We start from the raw sequence: 21,600 nt of genomic DNA on the forward strand, positions 1-21,600 counted from the left end.
TTCTTCGGACAACTGTCACATTAGCTACTTTGGGGCTCTTCTGGGGATTGTTCTTTATTCCTCTGATATCAGATATGAGCAGACGGCAAGGACAAGTGGAATGGGGTGAACCAGGTCTCCAGAAGTTTTGCTAAGCTGCTAATGACACTCAGGCCTCAGTTTGGAAAGGACTGAGCAGTGGTCTGAATTACACCTTCATTTCAAGTGGACTCTTCCAGTGGAGGGCTTCTGGTTGAAGGTCAAAGACGTCTGTAAACACGATGCTTTTCCGACCAATCAGATTGGGATTTGCTTGCTTAGGTCACAGAGAGGAGATTCATCCAGTGGGTCTTTGTACTTGTTTCTTACCCGTGTTTGATTGCCAGGCTTTTTCATAGCCTTTATCTTAGTTCATTTATCGCTACCTGCATGTTTATAGATAAGAAAATGGGAGTTCCCGTCGTGGCGCAGTGGTTAATGAATCCGACTAGGAACCATGAGGTTGCAGGTTCGGTCCCTGCCCTTGCTCAGTGGGTTAACGATCCGGCGTTGCCGTGAGCTGTGGTGTAGGTCGCAGACGCGGCTCAGATCCCGTGTTGCTGTGGCTCTGGCGTAGGCTGGTGGCTACAGCTCCAGTTCGACCCCTAGCCTGGGAACCTCCATATGCCGCAGGAGCGGCTCAAGAAATAGCAACAACAACAACAACAACAAAAAAAAAAAAAAAGAAAAAAAAAGAAAATGAAGGCTCAGAAGCATTCAGTCAGTAAGAGGCAGAGCTGGAAGTAAAACCTACCTCTTTTCTAACTAGGAGGCTCTTTCCAGGCACAACTAATCACCTCCCCTGATTTGTTAGTATCATTCAAAGAGGAAGGGGTGATGTGGCCATCCCGCTCAGCTGTCCTTTCCTCTGCTACCTCAGTGGATTTTCTTTGGAAACTGCATTACCTGAGCGATCTTCCCTTCACACCGTTGTGAGCAGTTCATTTGAACATCTGTGCTCCTGTTCATTGGTCCTTCGAAAGTGTATTTACCAGAGGTTTAATATCTGCCACTTACTCTGCAAGCTACTGTACCTATAATGGGGGAAAACCAGTCCTGACTCCTGCCCTCTCATGCTTAATGGCCGAGAGTAACATTATATAAGCATACGAGTAAGTTTGTATGATAAAAATGGACACCCTCCTTAGGTGTAAGAGCTGGGTTCTATGACAGAGACAATACCAGAGGATTGGGGTGGGAGGAGGGTAGTGCCAAAATAAAACTGGATGCTGGGCCAGTGACACTCGGTGGTTAGATCGGTCATGGGCCATCAAGGTCCCTGTTGAGTCCGTGTGTCTGGAGTGTTTCTGTTGGTGTGCTGTACTCAGGCCAAATCCCCTGACCTGAATCCACTCCTTTGCAGATTGAACTCTTTGTGGAGGGAAGGCCTCTAGACACCTGGGAGGATTTAGGCAAATATATCACTACTACTGGGATGTTATCTTAAGTCCACATTTTTCGACACCTGAAGTAGTAACAGCTTCATGTGTAAAAACTGATGCACCAGGAACCGGCAAGAAAGAGAAGCTTTCCTTGCCAGGGAAGCCAGTTCCTCCACAGCATGGATAAAGCAATTGCATGTGAAACCTGAAAACATTTTATTTCCATAGATTTTGTCAGAAGTGCCAAATATGCTCCCCTTTCATTTCAGGGTTTTAGAATATTTTATGGGAAAAGCAGTTCTCCTGTCTTTCTTTTAGTCATGAGATTTGTTTATTTATTTGGTGTTTTTAGGGCTGCACCTGTGGCATATGAAGGTTCCCAGGCTAGGGGTCTAATCAGAGCTGTAGCCGCTGGCCTACACCACAGCAATGCGGGATCCGAGCCACGTCTGTGACCTGCACCATGGCTCATGGCAACGCTGGATCCTTAACCCACTGAGCAAGGCCAGGGATTGAACTTGTGTCCTCATGGATGCCAGTCAGATTCGTTTCTGCTGCACCATGACGGGAACTCCTCTAGTCATGAGATTTATATCTCAGGTTTATATAAAATGGTTAAGAGCACGGGCTTGGGAGTCAGAAGAGAAATTTGATTCCAGTTTTGCACCTCTTGGTTGCTCTATGCTTTGGACAAGTTATTTTATTTGCAGTTTCCTTATCCATGAGATGAATGAAAAATAACCCTCATTTATAGGGTTTGTTATGAGGGTTAAGCTTGATAATATCAAGGTCTTAGTACAGTGGCCGGCAACTATTAAATACGTAGGAAATTACCGTTACCTTGTTTTTTCTTTCTTCGTGGCACTTACCGCCGCTTGAAATTACCCTTGTGATTTATCTTCCTTATTTCCCCTTCTCAGAGGCCACGCCTGTCTCGTTCACTGCTCTACTCTTAGAGAGGACTGGTGTCTGGCAGTAGGTGCTGAGGAGCTGTTTGTGTAGCAATAAATAATGGTTATTATTGTTCATGCCTATTAGGAGCAGGTATATTGGAAGGTACAACAGTGAACATTACCCAGTCTCTGCCTCCATTTAGTAGGAGAGACAAATAAATCTATAGACTCATACCACTGCTGTCAAGGCAGTGAGGGCTCAGTGTGTACTATAAAAAGAAATAGGCTATTTTTTGGAGTTTTAGCTTCACCACAAAATTGAGTGGAAAGTACAGAGACTTCCCATACACCTTCTGCCCCCATACATACCCCCACTATCAATACTCCACCCACCCCAGAACCTCCATGCATTACCGTCATTGACACAAGTGATGCTGAACATCTTTCCGTATATGCTTGTTGTCAGGGTATGTTCTTTGGCAAAGTGTCTGTTCAGGTCTTTTGCCCATTTTTTAATCCCTTAAGTTGTTTTTCTTATTGTTGAGTTTTAAGAGTTCTTTGTATATATTGGATAGAAATCCTTTATCAGATGTGTTTTTTGGCAAATATTCTCCACGTCTGTGACTTGTCTTCTCACTCTATTGCACTGTCTTTTGCAGAAAGGAAGTTTTTAATTTTATTGAAGTCCAGGTTATTGGTTTTCTTCTTTTATGATTTATGCCTTTGGTCTTCTATCTGAAAGAGCATTGTCATCTAGGTTTTCTGCTATGCCGTTTTCTAGAATAGTTATAGTTTTATGTTTTACATTTAGGTATAGGCTCCATTTTGAGTTAATTTTTTGAAATGTGTAAGGTCTGTGTCTAAATTCATTATTTTGCACAAGGATGTCTAGTTGTCCATCACCGGTCATTTGTTGAAAGGCTCCCATTGCTTCATTGTATTGCCTTCGCTCCTTTGTCAAAAGTCAGTTGACTGTACTTAGGCAGGTCTGTTTCTGACTCTGTTGATCTGTTCATCTGTGTTTTTACTGATACCAAACTGTCTTGATTCCTGTAACTGTAGCAAGTCTTGAAGTCAGGTAGACTTTGTTCTTCAATATTGAGTTGACTGTTCTGGATCTTTTGTTCCTGTGTATAAACTTGAGAATAAGTTTGTCAAATATTGATTGAGATTGCATTGAATCTATAGATTAAGTTGGAAAGAACTGACACATTGACACTATTGAGTCTTTCTATCTCTCTCCCTGTAGTTCTTCTTTGATATCTTTCATCAAAGTTTCATAGTTTTCCTTATATAGATCGTACATATTTATTTTTAGATTTATATCTAAGTGTTTTAATTTTGAGGGTGCTGATATAAAGGGTGATATGTTCATAATCTCAAATTCCACTTGTTTATTGCTTGTATTCTTCAGTATTGCTATAATCACATACTAGTTCCAGAAGTTTTTGGTTGATTCGTTCAGATTTTCTATATAGTCAGTGATGTCATGTGCAAACAAGGACTGTTTTATCTCTTCTTTCCCAATCCGTATACATTTTATTTCTTTTCTTTTTTGCGTTAACAAAGACTTCCTGTGCAATGTTTAAAAGCAGTGTGAGAGGGGACATCCTTGTTTAGTGGGAAATCTTTGCATTTCTTATTGTTAACCATGATACAGTAACATCTCATATAAACTATGTTAGCCATTGATTTTTGTAGATGTTAGTTATTAAGTTGAGGAAATTTCTTCCTATTCCTAGCCTTTTTTGTATTTTTATTTATTTTTAAAATTTATTTATTTATTTATTTTTGTCTTTTTGGCTTTTATAGGACCACTCCTGCAGCATATGGAGGTTCCCAGGCTAGGGGTCTAATTGGAGCTGTAGCCACCGGCCTACACCAGAGCCACAGCAATGTGGGATCCGAGCCTCGTCTGTGACCTACACCACAGCTCGCGGCAATGCCGGATCCTTAACCCACTGAGCAAGGCCAGGGATCGAACCCACAACCTCATGGTTCCCAGTCAGATTCATTAACCACTGAGCCACGACGGGAACTCCCAGTTTGCTATTTTTTTAAAAGGATTTTTGCATCTGTGTTCATGAGAGATCTTGGTCTGTAGTTTTCTTGTAATATCTTCGATTTTGGTATTAGGGTAAAGCTGGTCTCATAGAATGAGGAAGTAGTTCCTCTGATCCTATCTTCTGGAAGAGATTATAGAAAATTGGTATTTAGTTTCTTTATTAAATGTTTGGAAAAATTCCTCAGTGAAGCTGTCTTGATATGGTGCTTTCTGTTTTTAGAAGGTTATTGATTGGAGTTCCCGTCGTGGTGCAGTGGTTAACGAATCCGACTAGGAACCATGAGGTTGTGGGTTCTGATCCCTGGCCTTGCTCAGTGGGTTAAGGATCTGGCATTGCCATGAGCTGTGGTGTGGATTGCAGACGTAGCTTGGATCCCGAGTTGCTGTGGCGTAGGCGGGCGGCTACAGCTCTGATGCAGCCCCTAGCCTGGGAACTTCCATGTGCCGCAGGAGCGGCCCTAGAAAAGGCAAAAAGACAAAAAAAAAAAAAAGAAAGTTATTGATTAAACTTCTTTAAAAATACAGGTCTATTCTGATCGTCCATTTCTTCTTTTGTGAATATTATTTAACAGTGAATTTCTGACCTGTATAATTTTCCTACTCCTTGAAGAACTTTTAACATTTCTTGCAAGACAGGTCTATTGGCAACAAATCCTTTCAATATTTGTTTGAGAAAATCTTTATTTCTCCTTCACTTTTCAAGGATAATTTTGCAGAGTAAGGGATTCTAGGTTGGTGGGTTTTTTTCCTCTCAATACTTTCTTTAAATATTCCTCTTCTTGCTTTCATGGTTTCTGAGGAGAAGTCAAGATATAATTCTTATCTTTGCTACTTTTTTTTTTTTTTTTTTTTTTTTTTAAGAGCCGCATCTGTGGCATATGGAGGTTCCCAGGCTAGGGGTCGAATCGGAGCTGTTGCTGCCAGCCTAGGCCACAGCCATAGCAACACCAGATCTGAGCCGCATCTGCAACCTACACCACAGCTCACTGCAGCACCAGATCCTCAGCCTAGTGAGTGAGGCCAGGGATCAAACCCACAACCCCATGGGTCTTAGTTGGATTCGTTTCTGCTGCGCCATGATGGGAACTCCTTATCTTTGTTATTTTTTTGGTAAGCTATTATTTTTTTTGCTCTGACTTCTTTCAAGATTTTTTTCTTTAGGAGTTACCGTTGTGGCTCAGTGGTTGACGAATCTGACTAGGAACCATGAGGTTTCGGGTTCGATCCCTGGCCTCGCTCAGTGGGTTGAGGATCTGATGTTGCCATGAGCTGTGGTGTGGGTCACAGACACTGCTCGGATCCCGCGTTGCTATGGCTCCGGCGTAGGCCAGCGGCTAGAGCTCCCATTTAATCCCTAGCCTGGGAACCTCCACATGCTGTGGGAGCGGCCCTAGACATGGCAAAAATACCAAAAAAAAAAAAAAAGAGATGTTTTTCTTTAGAAGTTCCCACTGGCTCAATGGTAATAAAGCTGACTAATATCCATGAGGACACAGGTTCAATCACTGGCCTTGCTCAGTGGGTTGGGGATCCAATGTTGCCATCAACTGTGGTGCAGGTGGTAGATGTGTCTCGGATCTGGCATTGCTGTGGCTGTGGTGTAGGCTGGCAGCTCTAGCTCCAGTTTGACCCCTAGCCTGTGAACTTGCATATGCTGCAGGCGCAGCCCTTAAAAAAGAAAAAAAGAAAAAAAAATTTTCTTTATCTTTGATTTTCCGAAGTTTGAATATGATATGCCTGTTTATCCTGTTTGGTGTTTTCTGAGCTTCCTGGACCTGTGTTTTGTGTCTGATGTTAATTCGTGGGAAATTCTCAGTCATTATTCCTTCAAATATTGTTTCTGTCCTTTTCTTTTTCTTCTCTCTAATATTCCCATTACACACATTTTATACCTTTGTAATTGTCCCATAGTACTTGGTATTCTGTTCTGGCTTTTTCTCCCCCCAGTGTTTTTGTTTGTTTGTTTTGATTGATTTTTAGTTTTAGAACTATTCTCTTATCCTCAAGCTCAGAAATTCTTTCTTCAGCCATGTTCAGCCTATTAATGAGCCCATAAAAGGCATTCTCTATTTCTACTGTAGTGGTTTTGATTTCTCACATTTCTTTTTTGATTCTTTCTTAAAATTTCTGTCTCTCTGGTTGTATTATCCATCTGTTCTTATACTTTGTCTACTTTTCCCATTAAATTCCTTAGCATGTTAATCACATTTTTTATAAATTCCTGGTCTGATAATTCTACCATTCCTATTTATGTGACTCTGGTTCTGATGTTTGTTCAGTCTCTTAAAAAAAAAATTTTTTTTTTGGACCTGCAGCATATGGAAGTTCCCTGGCCAGGGCTTAAACCAGAGCTGCAGACGCTGGCCTATACCATAGCCACAGCAACATGGGATCTGAGCCGTGTCTGCAACCTACACCACAGGTCATGGCAACACTGGATCCCCAACCCACTGAGCAAAGCCAGGGATCGAACCTGCATCCTCGTGGATCCTAGTTGCAATTGTTAAGCTGAGCCACGAAGGGAACTCCCAAAATGTGTTTTTTTGCTCTCTCTAGCATGCATTGTAATTTTTCATTAAAAGGTGGCTATGATGTACCATGTAAAAGGAACTTGGCATTGAGTAATGTAGTTGTAATGTATGGGGTGCACACGGGGTAAGGAAATTGTTCCACAGTCTTATGAATAGATGCTCATCATGATGACCCTGTGCCCCTGGAACATGAACTTATTAGTACTTCTTAGTTTTTATTTCCTCCTTTAAGGAAAGGGTGGTTAGAAGGGCTGGAGGTGGGTATTTCCTTACCCCCGATGGAAATCTAGAAAAGGCTAAAGTTAGGTATTTTCCTTACCCTAAGTAGGTTAAGCTCTGATAAAGCCTCAGCAGATTACACTCTGGTAAAATAGTTTGTCCTGAGGCAGGTGTTGCTAAGAAGAACAGAGTGCTCAGGTGTATTTCACAGTGGTTCCCTTTCTCCCTGGCTTGCTGAAAGCACGAAGAGATTTTTCTCCTGTATTAACTGTGAGAACCTGGTCAAGTTCCTGGAGGTAAAACTCTTAAAAGTGTGGTGCCCTGGAGTTTTTATCCCTCAGACTTTTCCACACTGAGCCTGCAGCCATTCATCAATTACAGTTCAGATTTTTTTTTTTTTTAAACCTTAGCACTGGTTCCCATGGAGATTTCTGCTCTGATATATTGTGGTTCTCTGTATCCACTTGTCCATCTCTTTAGTTTCAGTGAGCAGAGGTTTGCCTCGTGATCTCACTTCTCTGATGGATCTAAGGAGGGTTGTTGATTTTTCAGCTTGTCCAGCTTTTTACAGATGAAGCAGTGACGTCTAAGCTTCTTAAATGCTGGACTGGAACCTGGAAGTCCTCCTTTGCCCATTTTTAAATCAGGTCCATTTTCTTATTGTTGAGTTTGAAGTTTTTGTACATTTTGGAAAACAGTTCTTTACTAGATATGCTTTTTGCAACTATTTTCTCCCCATCTGTGGCTTGCCTTTTCATTTTCTTAAATGAGTGTGTACTTTTAAGAGACACTTTCCCCACCCACCTAGAAGCTGTGAGCTGATTGTAGTAAACCTCCTTTCAAAAGCTCAGAGCAGGAGTTCCTGTTGTGGCTCAGCAGAAACAAATCTGACTAGTAACCAAGAGGATGCAGGTTCGATCCCTGGCCTTAATCAGTGGGTTAAGGATCCAGCGTTGCCATGAGCTCTGGTGTAGGTCAAAGACACGGCTCGGATCTGGCGTTGCTGTGGCTGTGGTATAGGCCAGCTGCAGGTCTGATTCAACCCCTAGCCTGAGAACTTTCATGTGCCATGGGTACAGCCCTAAAAAAAAAAAAGCTCAGAGCACAAATGCCTCCTTAGCATAAGAAGTGGGGTAGGCATTTTCGAGTTGCATGAAATATGTTCCAAATTACTTAAAAATAATCTTAAAAAATATTAGTTCTGTTATTAAACTAGGAATTTGCCAAATATCCCTAGATTCATGCTGGCATGTATTGCTCATTGGATTCTCCTACTGCCTTCTCTTTTGGCAGGAGGCAAGGTTCCTAATGTCTTTGCTCTGCTCTCCCAGGTCCAAGGGGAGGGAGTTTTGAGCAGAGAGCATGCCAGGGAGCAGATACTGGAATCTAACCTACTTAGAGGGCCTCACGGCACCTTACATTGGTGACCATAAGTTACCTCCAAGTGCTTGCCTCTGACAGCAGGGACACTTATATTAAATGCAACTATTAAACTCATATTATGACTTTTCCTGCACTTTTGTCCCGTCTTAGAATTATTTATGTCTAACTCTATCACTTATATAGGAAGGTTTTTCAAAAGAATGCCATGCCATTCTCATCATTTATTTTAGTAATTTTCCTCCCTAACTCCTAACAAAATCAAATGGAAGCAAACAGAGTGGCTGGTTCACCCACCGAGTCTTTTGTCCCACTAGGCATGAAAAAGTTGAGATTTATTGGTCAGTTGGTTCCAGCAGGCTCATCCCACTCATAGAGTGGGAAAGCTTTCAGGAAATCCTAACTCTGCTTTGTTTCCTTTTTTAGCTTTCAATACAGACCTACTGGATATCCTGACAAGGGTGAGAATTTCCTAGAAAATGAAGACTGTTTCTTAAGATTTTTGTTAGAGCAGATGCGTTTAAATAGATTTTCTCTAGGTTTGAGTGTTGATGACCATACAGGCAAGAAAATCCTTAGGGGGTGTATATGTTCTAGGTTTAAACAGAAAGGCAAACTGCTGAGAGATCTTCCTTCCTATGACTGAGGAAGACCAAAGTATTTGTTGATGGAAAAAGAGGTTTGTAACAAGGGCTATGAGAATCTTTGGGTTAGATCATGCTTCTAACATCAGAAAGAACATTGAAAACTTTTGTGGAGTCCATCTTTCATGAAAAATCCTATGCTCTTACTGGCTCATGCTTTGTCAGGGGGAGAAAAAGGGTTTATTTCATTAAGACTGTAGAAGATACACCATTTATAATTGTTTACATTCCCATCTGTGGTGGGCAGAGTAATTACCCCCCCCCAAACAGGTGTCCAGTCTTAGTTCCTGAAATGGATGAACGTGCCGAGTTACATGGCAGAGCAGAATTAAGGTTGCTGATCACATGACCTTTAAATAAGGAAGTTAATTTGGATTATTTGGGTAGGACCAGTGTAATTGCAAGAATCCTTAAAAGTGACAGGTAGAAGCAAAAGAGAGTCAAAGTGGTGAGGATGGAAACAAGATCAGAGAGATGCAGAGTTCTCGTGTAGCACAGTGGGTGAAGGACCTACTCTTGTCACTGCGGGGACTTGGTTCGCTGCTGCAGTGGGGTTCGATCCCCAGGCAGGGAACTTCCACATGCCTAGGGCATGGCAAACGAACAAATAAACAAAATTACCTTTATCTCACAACCAGTCAATGTAAAAAAATACCAATAGGATGCTATGTGGTTGGCTTTGAAGATAGTGGAAGGTGACCCTGAGCCAAGGAATGCAGGCAGCCTCTGAAAGCTAGAATGACAATGAAACAGCTCATCTCCTAGAGTCTCTCAAAAGGAACACAGCCCTACTGACACCTTGATTTTACCCCAATGAGACTTGGGCTGGACTTCTGACTTGTACATCTATAACATGTTAATTTGGTGTAATTGACTTGTGGTAATTTGTAGCAGCAATGGAAAACTAGTATAATGTTAGGAAAACTTTTGGTCTGTTAGGGAAGTTGTTCATAACTTATTTGATAGAAAACAAGGACTTGTTGTCAGGGAGACTGACTCTAAAAATCCAGGCTCATGGGCTCAGGGAAGTTGAAAGTCAGGTGTGTATTCACCTTCATCTTGATCTGTTCAGGCCCACCTGCCCTGCTCAGCTGTGGCCCACACACTCAGCTCTGGAGCGTGGCCCTAAGCCAAGAACAGGGCTTATCCTCACCCTGCCAAGCATTGTTCCTCTTTCCTCCCTCTGACTGTGCCTGTGCTTTAGATTAACCAGAAAAGTTTAATTTGAAACTGTTTTAGAGTTACATCCAACCATAATCCCATGAGGAAAAATGGAATTCAGTTCTCTTCCCTGCTGGGTTGCTTGTCTTTGGTAAATCTTTATTTTTTTAATATTTTTTTATCTTTTTTTAAGGACCGCACACGTGGCATATGGAGGTTCTTGGGCTAGGGGTCGAATCAGAGCTGTAGCTGCCGGCCTACACCACAGACACAGCAATGTGGGATCCAAGCCACGTCTTCGACCTGCAATCCCAGATTCTTAACGCACTGAGCGAGGCCAGGGATCGAACCTGCATCCTCATGGATTCTAGTTGGGTTTGTTAACCCCTGAGCCACGACAAGAATGCCAGTAAATCTTTATTTTTGTCAAAAGGACCTGACTCTTGCCCAGCAGCACTCAGGTGGGAAATCTCCGTGGGAACATGTGGCCAGAGAGCAGAACCCTGGCTTTATGGGCGGTAGTGATGGTTCTGTTGGAACGGATGCTGAAAGGATGCTGTCAAAGACTTCAGGTCCTCACCAGGCTTGCTTTCTCTTCTAGAAATGAAATTAAAATGTTACTCTGAAGTAGCTCTCAAAAAAAAAAAAAAAAAATCACTTGGCAAAGGGAGGCAGGATATGTAGTTATTTTTCTTTTTTTAGAAAAGAATAGCAAATTGCCCAGCAGGTTTTTTAAAAATGTGCTTATGTTTGGCAACTACAAAGCAAAACTGACAAAATAGAAACCCTTGAAAGACAAGGTACATTCATTCTGCGTGGTGACTGGAAGGTTTTTAATTCAGCATCAATAATCTAAAGCAAAGGTTTTGACCGTTTTCTGGCAAATGATGGAGGGGTTGATCACAGACCCCCTTTACGCATCTGCTAAAAACTATGGACCTTCTCTAGAGAGAAAAAAGCACGTCACCAAATTCGGCTTATGGCTTCAGGGGTTCCTAAACTTCTCTAAGTTCATCAGGGACCCTAGGCTCTGACTCTCCAGGTAAAGACTCCTTTGCATGGGTGACAGGGCCAGGTAGGAGGCCATCAGGAGACAGAGGAGGGGACTGCGCCTTGCTTCTGTTATGGATGCGGCACATAACTAAAGTATGGCTCTGAAAAGTAGATGTATGAATTCAGTTAAATTTAATGGTTAAGAAAACCATTAAAGGTATGTCTCTGAACCCTTAAAAGGAAAAGAGACTGGCTGTTTTCGAGTTCATTTTCTGTTTTTCTTAACACTTTTCTCTTCTTCGACTTTTTTTTAAAAACTTTTTAGGGGTGACTTTTGCTCTTGAGATTGACATCAAGCTCTTAGTCCTGGGAAACAATCCTTTTGCCTTTGGCCTCTGCTGGATTTGCCAGCAAACACCCGTTTAGATAAATCGATGTTGTATTGAGTTTGGGTGAACACAGGAGAGAAAAGCAGTCCTAAATCTGATGTGATACCATCATCCTCAATGACATTGTATTTGACCTAGCATTTTTTCACACGATTCTTGAAGAGCGCTCACAAGAACAACTTCTTGTGAACACAGAGCCACAGGCTCGCGTTGACTTGTTAATAATGTATTAATTCATCTGAAACTCAAGGGAAATCCCAACCTGTTAGCAGATTCTGTGGTTGTCAGGGTGCTGCCTGCTCCCCCCCCTCCCCCCGCCGCCCCATCCTAACCTGTTTCCTCTGTTGACCTTCACTGTAGCCACAGCCCTGGCAGCTTGTTAACAAGATAGATATGCAGCTGATTGTTCAGAATTGTTACCAACTACGGGCGGAAGGAGAGGCTGTGATGAGCCACCAAGCTCTTGGGGGGCACAAAACAGGCCTGAGAATAGAAATGGGTGGCAAGGACCTGGAAATGGAAAATAGAAGAAACCTCACAGCGAGGGTGTGGGCCACCAGACTGGAGAAATAACTTGAAATATGCATGAGAAATAAGTGATAGGAAGAGACACCTGTTCGTTTTCTTTCCCTGGCTGAGTAGTTGCGGTAAAATCTCTGTTCTTTTCTTGGTCTCCGTTTCCGACGGCTGCGGGTTGGGGCTGGGGCTGAAGGTTTTAGTCTCCAGGAAAATTGTGTAGCATTTTGTGACCATCCCGTGGGACAGAAATACCAGGTGCTTTTTTGTGTTAATGTCGCCTGAACTGTCAGGGACTAATACGGAGATAATGTGACCAATGGAAGGGCCAGGAAGCAGAGGGCCCTTCACGGCAATGGCCTGGAGGGGAGGACTTGGCTCTTTCCAGGTCTCTGGCTTTCTCTAATCAGGGGAGAGCTTTGCCTGGAGAGCCAGAAGTTGGGAGTGAAAGCACACTGCCTCCTGCTCTGTTCCCATCGCTGATCCCTCCCTTTCTTGCCTTGTTGTCTCTGACTGTTGTCTTCTTTGCGACTAACCGGCTCCACAGTGGCAACAAGACCTTTCCAAGGTAGGCTTGGTGGCCGTGACCCAGGGGTCGGGTCCGGCTTGGGTGGAGAGGTGCCTGCCGTGGAGGATGTTAGTTATTCAGAGAGACTGAAAACAACCCCCTTGCTGCTCTGTGGTTTATGGTCCGCCGTCTTAATCAAGGCTTCGCTTGGTGTTCCTGACATCTGTAGGCTATTTCGCCGTGTCATCCTCCTGAGTCAAGGTCAGCTTCTGAACATTTTTCTCATACCTGACCCGTGCTCTTGTGGGTCAGTTCAAGAGAAATGCCTCAGAGGTTCATAGGCCGGGGTTGATTAGAAAAGCAGAGACTCCCAGAGGTTCTTGAATCAGCAGCTTCATGGGAGGTCCCTGTTGCTGCCTCGACTTCCTCCTCTGCTCTTTCATCATCCCCACTAAGTAGCTTCTTCCCTTCTCTTCCCTCCCCAGCCTCTCTTTCCTTTGTGGTAGTGGAGGGCATTAATTAATTCATTCAGCAAGTGTTTCTTGAGTGTCTGCTAAGCTCAAGCTCAGGCTCTACTCCAGGCTCAGAGCAGACAGCAGGAAGTGAGATAAAAGAGTGAATCCAAAGCCCTGACCACGGCTGAGGAAGCCCTCCTGAACTGCCCCTGCTACCCCCGTGCTCACCTCCTCCGATTCTGCATCGTCCCCACGGGCATGCCAACTCGCCCCTGCCCCAGGGCTCTGCACCAGCTCTGCCCTCCACGCTCTTCTCCTAGAGCTCTGTGTGGCCCCCTCCCTCACCTTCCGGAGGATTTCAGCTCATTGTCACGTTCACGTTGGGCCTTCCCTGGTCACTCATTTGAAGCCGCCACCTCAGGCCGTCCCATCATGTCTGAGTACCCTTACCTGCCCTGTTTTTCTGTGTTGCGCTTTTCACTATCGGGTTAGCATATCTTAGCTCGTTATTAGTTTATCATTTTTCTCCTCCCACCGTGTGCTCCATGAAGACAAGGGCTTTGGTTAGTTCACTGCTGTATCCCCAGTGTCAGAGTGATACCTGAACATAGGCTTTCATAAATATTCATCGAATGAGGCCTAGATGAATGAAAAAGTGAGTGACGGAGTGAATGAATGGAAAGCTCAAGGTTTCCACCCTCCAAGGATTTACCATTTGGTGGAGGGAGACGTAAGCGGAATAGCTAGAGATTGTGCAGTGGGGTAGCGACGCAGGCTGGGCTTCAGAGTCTACTGTCAAGGTTCACATCCCTGCTTTACTTAGTAGCTGTGTCTTCGAGGGCAAGTTTACTTAAGCTCTCTGGGCCTCATTTTCTCACTCACTCAGTTGGAATAATAATAATACCATCCCAGAGGATTATTGTGAGAATTAAATGAAGCCATCTTTGTAAAGTGCCTGGCATAGAGTGTGCGCTCAGCAATTATTAACTGCTGTTACTATTGGATCACGTGCCATCATCAAGCAGAGCCTGAAAAGCTCTTCAGGATCGTCCGCATCCTGTTCTGATGTGCCTGAGACTTTCCTGTTGGGGAGCAGAGATTAGAAAGCCCCCCTGCACCCTCCCCAAGAAAGGCTGCCCCTGGGGCTACCTTTATCTTAAGATTTCTCTGAACCACAGGTATTCTTGGTGTTCCCTTCCAATGTATGTTAAACATTTTATCTGCTCATATAGGCTCCAAACAATATATCCTCCCCCACCCTAGAAATAACTCTTTCCTGTTTAAGTGTTAGCAACCAGTTAAACATTGTTTTTTTCTTTTTCTAGTAATTTTTAGTCTGTAGTAAGTAATTGCTAAAGACTGTACTTTGGGAGACTTTTGTAAATCTTTTACCTTGTGATACAGAGAAAAAGCATGTCAAAAGTAATTCTGACAATTTGTATTTTTTAAGTTTTATGAATTCCCACTTAAAGAAGGGCAGTTTCTCACTGGTAAGCCTTCTTAAGAGGTTGGAGCTTTGATCTTAAATCCTAGGGAAGCTTTGCAGAAATCGGAGGTGACATTGTTGGCAGGTTTGTCTGTAGCTACTCATTAATTAAACACGCACACATACACACCCTTTATTTACTCCCCTGGAGCAAATGAATTGAACCTGACTTTGGTTTTTGATGGGAAGCTATGAGAGGGTCCAGGAAACATCAAAGAAACATGCTTAATCTCATAACTCTCCAGTGACCTAGCTGGAACATTAAAGAGTTCTTGATTCCAATGCTGGTCTAGTTTTTTTTCTATAAAGTTTTAATTCTCCTTAATGTTAAAAAAAAAAAAGTGCAGAGTCGAATAATCAATCCTTCCCCAATCCATTAAATTCTAGAAGGTTACAGGCTTTTAAATTTTATATTGCTTCTAAAATTCTCTTTTGTAAAACTGATATATATATATATATATATATATAGATAGATAGATAGATAGATATTGCATTTTCATATTGCTTATACCCTCAAGAACTCAGTTTTAAGATCTTAAAACTTTATTCCTTTTGCATTTGACTTTTAGATTTTGTAATGATTCTAAAGCTGTCCAAAGCTTTTTTTTTTTTTTTTTTTTTTAAGCTCCTAGGTGGTTACAAATGAAGACATAGGCAGGTGTTAAGATACTTGTATAAGCAAAAAGCCAGATGTTGCTTTTGCAGAGACATATGTGAACCTAGTTGTTGGGAAGTTCATTTTCATGTCTGCTTAGGGAATCCCACTAGACCATTCACTGGCTCCCGACAAATAGCCATCAACATGCCTGTTGGATGCCAGGCACTGTTTTGAGCTCTCAAGAGACAAAAGTCCTGCTCTCATGGAGTTTGTGTTCTAACGGACAATGAACACATGACTGTTAATTGCAAAGTATACTAGAAGCGGGTAAAGACTGTGGAGGAGGATAAATCAGTGATGTTAGCACTGGTTTTACATAAAGTGGTCAGGGGTGGCCTCACGGATTAAGGGCCTTTGGGGCAAAGACCTGCAGGAGCCCAGGGAGTGCACCATTGGTGTGGCTGTGGGAAGGGGCAGCCGCAGGTGCAGGGATGCTGAGGCAGGAGGGATGCCTGGTGTGTGGAGGGAGGAGCAAGGCAGCCAGGGAGGCAGAGGCAGAGTGAGCGAGTGTAGGAGACGTGGTAGAGGTATCAGGGCAGGTCGCTTAGGGCTTCGTGAGTCGCAAGACTTTGGCCTTTTCTCTGAGTGGAGAATGGGAGCCAGGGAAGGGCTTTTTTCCCCCCATTTAGTAGAAATTTATTAAGTAGCTGTGAGCACGACTCGATGCACTAAAGTAATTTTTTAAATACTTATTTTTGCTATTAATATGCTCATTAGTTTGAATCTGTTATTAATATAATTATATATTCATAAAATACAATACATACTTATATAGTATAATAAAATATATTAATACATAATTATATAATACAATGTATTGGTGCCTAAGTAATCTTTTTTTTTTTTTTTGTCTTTTTTAGGGCTGCACCTGTGGCATATGGAGGTTCCCAGGCTAGGGGTCTAATCGGAGCTGTAGCTGCCGGCCAACGTCAGGGCCATAGCAACTCGGGATCCGAGCCACATCTGTGACCTACACCACAGCTCACGGCAATGCCGGATCCTTAACCCACTGAGCAAAGCCAGGCATCAAACCCAAAACCTCATGGTTCCTAGTCGTATTTGTTAACCCCTGAGCCACAACGGGAACTCCAGTAATAAGCATTCTAAATGCAGATGCTTGGGAGTTCCTGTCATGGCTCAGCGGAAATGAATCCGACTAGTATCAATGAGGATGCAGGTTCAATCCCTGGCTCCGCTCACTGGGTTAAGGATCTGGCATTGCTGTGAGCTGTGGTGTAGGTTGCAGATGCAGCTTGGATCCCGTGTTGTTGTGGCTGTGGTATATAGGCCGGCAAGTACAGCTCTGATTCAACCCCTAGTCTGGGACTTCCATATGCTGTGGGTGCAGTGCTAAAAAAGAAAACAAGTGCACAAACAAAAATTTTCAAATCTTAACTTTGAAGATTTAGGGGACAATTCATGTATTTTTTTTTTTTAAACTTTTTAAAAAATCGAAGTAGAGTTGAGTTACAGTGTTGTGGTAGTTTCTGGGTACGGCAAAGTGATTCAGTTATACATGCATATGTAACTTTATTTTCAGATTCTTTTTTCCTTATAGGCTATTATAGAATATTGAGTATAGTTCCCTGCACTACCCAGTACGTCCTTGTTGGTTATCTACTTCAGATGCAGTAGTATGTATATGTTAAGCAGGGGAGGGTTTGGAGCTGAGCCACGGCATGAACAGAATCACTATGACTGTGGGGCAGAAGCCAAGAGAGGAGTGCAGTGGCTGGTGCAGTGATCAGGCCAAAGGTGGTGGCAGTTTGAGCCAGGGTGGAAGCGATGAGAAGTGCTAGGGTTCAGGGTACGTTATAAAGGCAGAGCCACAAGGATCTCCTGGTGGATCGGAGGAGTTGGGGTGACTGCAGCCTTTGAACCTGAGTACCCAGACCATATGCGCCAACACTCAAGTACCTTGTTGTTGATGGTTCTTACTGGTCTCCAAGTTATTAGCAACCAATCATGCTTGTCCTGATTGTGAACCTCTAGATACTCTGCTGGCCGGGAGAGGTATCCGTGTGTCTTCCGAGCAGATGGTACCCTGTTAATTAATGAGAAAGAACTTTTGCTCACTCGCCAGTATCCGTTGCTTAGTCCTTCTCGACACCATCTGATTGCACTCATGGCATCACATTCTGGGAGCAGAACTGTGATGGGAGTTGATGCCATCCAAATCAGCATCTCGGCTCTGAGTCTGAAGAGTGTAGAGAAGGAGCAGCAGAGTATGAGAAACTGAAGACAAGGAATAGGACAATCAGCGAATTTTTAGTACAAACATCTCTGGAAAGAAAAATAGCAGGAGCAAGCAAATGTGTATCTTTCCTTTTCTATCTCTCAGACTTCCAGTTGGAAGATAAAAGATGCGATATTGCCAGGATAACCAGAAAAGGAATTAATGAAGGAACACAGAATACGACAAAAACGAAGCTCGTCCCACATTTAGCCCCTGAGGCTGGGCAGGGGAAGAGTGTATGGATGACACTAGTCAGGTGGGGGCGGGCCCAGCGCCCCGCTCTTCTTGGCGCTCATCTTTCCTTCTTAAATAAACCACAGTCTGTTTTGAGGGAACACGAGGACACGGTTCGCTATGATGGTGGCCAAACAGAGAGCCAAGAGATCCCACTCTGTTTGTTTACTAGGAATCTCATTTCCCAGCCCTGCCTTGCTCACATGGGGCTGTGTAAATCTCAATCTGACTGAGTTCTCATCTCAGGAAAAGCAAAGGGCCGTCCCGGGAGCCTCTGAACGGGAGGTGCAGGACAGCGTGCAGAGGAGCAGGGAGGGCGGAGGCCAGTGGAAAATATATTCAGGAGGCCAGGAAGGCCATGAGGCTGCTGCGCTTGAGAAGGGAGCAGGTGGATGGGAGGGGTGCTAGTGCTGAGGGCACAGACTGGAACCTGCCGGGACAGGGCGATGGGGAGCCCAGATGGACTGGCATTTGGTCAAACCAGATGGTGAGCTTTTATTTTGAAAGGGACTTGTAAATCCTAGGAACAAGGAACCATAAGGGTGCTAGGGCCCTTAATCCCGTGTGTAGAGGACAAAAGTGTGCTCTTTAAAAATGTAAACCTCACCAGTTATGCAATTTCTATTATCAAAACAATGGGACAGATTACCAGCTTGGGAAACTCCAAGGAATCTCTGAATTCTTCCCTGATGGGAAGAGAGACTGCAGCCATAGTCTAGGCGTGGTAAGTTCATCCAAAGGCCTCTCCTTCAGAATTTAAAGTGGAAATTTACTGGATGTACTTTCTGAACCAAACAAAACCTGATGTATTTGTATGAAGTAGGCTTGCCCACCTGTGGAGTTGGAAGAATACCTAATAGTGTGTTTAGGGACTGATCAATTATTTAGTAAGTTTTGTGTTTGTAATGAGATAGATTTTTAATATTTAAGCACCCGTTGCTTCCCAAAGCATTGTGGCCCTGTGTTCTCCTTCCCCAGTGGCTGGGGAAGCCTAGGTCAGCCTGGCTTGATGCACCCACCGTGGCTCTCCTGGTTGATAAAGACTTCTGTATCTCAGCCTTTACTTGAGGGTTCAGAGTTATTCCCATAGGACTTATCCTCCAGGAGCCCAGACTCACGAGCAGAGCGAGGAGGCGTCATCGTGTGCTCATGTGGCCCAGGCCTGAAGGCTGTGCAGCGTCAGGCCACATCCTCCTTCAGTAGAGAGGCGGGAGTGAGGGCTTGATGCTCCAGATTCACAAGGAGCCCACCCTTGTGCTTCACGTCACACCCGATCCTCCTGCTCAGAGGAAGACCGATTTCATCCAGAAAATCCAAAAAATGTTAAATATCAAGAGAAAGTTTTAAGGAGTGTGATTCATTGTTAAACCCCTTTTCTGTTTAGAATATACAGATACGTGTGTGTATGCATATATGTATTAAATAAGTATCAACAATACAGCATTTTTTTATGGTCTTTTTAGGGCCACACCCACAGCATATGGAGGTTCCCAGGCTAGGGGTTGAATCGGAGCTATAGCTGCCTGCCTACACCACAGCCATAACAACTCGGGATCTGAGTCACGTCGGCAACCTACACCACAGCTCACGGCAACATCGGATCCTTAACCCACTGAGCGGGGCCAGGGATCGAACCTGCATCCTCGTGGATACTAGTCAGGTTTGTTTCCTCTGAGCCACGACGGGATCATTTTTTGATGCTATTTCATAAGCATTACTTTCCTTACATACTCCTGAAAAGTGTAACTGCTGTCTCGTGGTTGGAATGGAATAGAGTTGCTTTCTAAGACTATTGACTGTGTTTTTTGTTTGTGTGTTTATCTGCAAAGGTATGGAAACCTGGCAAGCCCAAACTGTGAAGAAGACGGAGGCCAAAGTTCCCCAGAGTCTAAGACGGTGATCAGGAAGTGAGTCTGCCTTTTCTCTGCATTACAAGCTCTCAGTCAAGACTTTCTAGCTTAAAAGAATATGATTTCGTAGAGTTTTTAAATTCCTTTGGAACGTCGCCATGGTTCTTCCATAATGCGTAAAGGCATGGAGTTAGTGTTTTGACTATGTAATGATTTAGTCATTCAGTAAAAATGTATTGAGCACCTACTGTTTTCCAGGCCTTGTGCTAAGGGATACAGCTGTGAACAGAATCAGTTCCAGCTCTTATGAAGCGTGTATTTTCTCAGAGACCAAGAATCCATCCAGAAGCAGGCAAGGGGGCCGGATCCTGATGGAGAGTTTGACTCACGTAGGGTGTCAGAACCGGGCTTTCTGAGCTGATCTGAAGACGTTGGAGCAGGAACCTGCATGGGGCACAGGCGAGGCCATGTGAGTGTCCAGACAGGGAGAGTATGGAGAAGGCTCAGCAGCAGGGATGGGTTCGAGAAGCAGCAGAGGGTGAACGAAGTTTCAAGTGCTGGGGCGTGAGATCCCCACAGTGTGCGAGCCCCGCCTCACCTGGGGACTCCAGGGCCTGGGGAAGGATGTGGAGTTTTATTCTGAAGAAGCTCAGCACTTACAGGGTTTTAGGAGAATAGTGCTATGGCCTGGTGTATATTTAAAAGGCTTACTCTGGTAGTTCCTGTCATGGCTCAGCAGAAATGAATCTGACTAGGATCCATGAGGATGCAGGTTTGATCCCTGGCCTTGCTCAGTGGGTTAAGGATCTGGCATTGCCGTGAGCTGTGGCATAGGTCACAGACGCACTCAGATCCTACGTGGCTGTGGCTGTGGTGTAGGCTGGCAGCTGTAGCTCCCATTTGACCCATAGTCTGGTAACTTCCGTATGCCATGGGTATGACCCTAAAAAGCAATAAAATAAAATAAAATAAAACAAAGGGCTTACTCTGGCTCTTTGTGGAAAATAGACCCTGACTCTGAGGATGGGAGTAAGAGTGGCAGCAAGAAGCCGGTTAGGACCCTTAGGTGGGCCCAGGCAGCATGGACTTGAGTGGTAACAGTCGTCCTCGTTGTCATCGTCACAGCAAGTGCCAGTGACTTGTGGTAGTAACAGCTTCTGCAGAGATCTTGATGGTGTTGCTGCCAGCAGGTACTGATGAGTGGGCAGGGCATTTGAGAGCAAGGGCCGGGGGCAAGGATGCCTCCAAGGGTTGTGTGTGAGCAGCTGACGGAATAGAAACCCTGCTTCATGAGATAAAGTCTGGTGGGAGGAGCCGGTTTGGCGGGGTTATTGACATGTCAGTTTTGAGGTAACTGGGTAAGTCTAGATTCCAGGGCGAAGTCTGGGTTGGAGGAATAAACGTGGGCCTCCTTAGTTTATACATATTATAAAGCTCTGGGACTGGATGTGGCCATCTGGGGACAGAGGGTAGATGGAAAAGAGTAAGGTTGGAAGACTGAGCCTTGGTCCCCTCCAGTGTTTAGAGGTAGGAAAGCAGAGGTCCAGCCCAGGAGCCTCGAGCAGTGCAGGCAGGGGAAGGGAGGAAAGTTGCTGGGTTCCAGAAGACAGGTGCAGAAGGGGTTTAGGCGGAAGTGACCAGCTGGGTCTGATGCTGCCCACACATCAAGCGGGAGGAGTCTGGGAAGTGGCTCCTGCTCTTGTGAGTCTTTGGCATCTTGACAGGGTGCAGTTTTGGTGGCTAGAGGTGCAGGTCAAGAGAGGATAGAAGGGGAGGAAGTGGGGAAGGCAGGTTTAACAACGCTTCCGAGGGGTGTCATTGCAAAGGAGAACAAAGAAGTGGAATGGAGGATGGTCTGGGCAATGGAAGGTCTTTTTTTTTTTTTTTAACAGAATATAGTTCATGCTGAGAATGATCTAGGAGACACTGGAACAAAATCCATGATGCAGGGGTACAGGCGGCTGCAGTAGGGAGGTTCTCCT

The 21,600-nt window shown here is 44.2% G+C and overlaps 1 protein-coding gene across 7 annotated transcripts in view; it reads left to right on the forward strand.

Moving 5' to 3' along the window:
• Positions 1-21,600, forward strand: part of RGL1 (ral guanine nucleotide dissociation stimulator like 1) — a 295,309-nt gene that overhangs the window by 207,373 nt on the left and 66,336 nt on the right. For all 7 annotated transcript variants that reach the window (XR_014816489.1, XM_003357576.6, XM_005667818.4 and 4 more), the window contains one exon: positions 19,598-19,675. Coding sequence is in view for 5 of the 7 variants with exons in the window: in XM_003357576.6 (XP_003357624.4) it covers positions 19,598-19,675 (78 nt within the window). In the remaining 2 variants the exon portion in view is untranslated. The remainder of the gene's footprint in view (positions 1-19,597; positions 19,676-21,600) is intronic.

This window comes from Sus scrofa, chromosome 9 (genome assembly GCF_054392235.1).
Source record: "Sus scrofa isolate SSC_HxYL_T2T_F1_AM1 chromosome 9, Sscrofa_HxYL_maternal_Yorkshire_Landrace_v2.0, whole genome shotgun sequence".
Classification (NCBI taxonomy): domain Eukaryota; kingdom Metazoa; phylum Chordata; class Mammalia; order Artiodactyla; family Suidae; genus Sus; species Sus scrofa.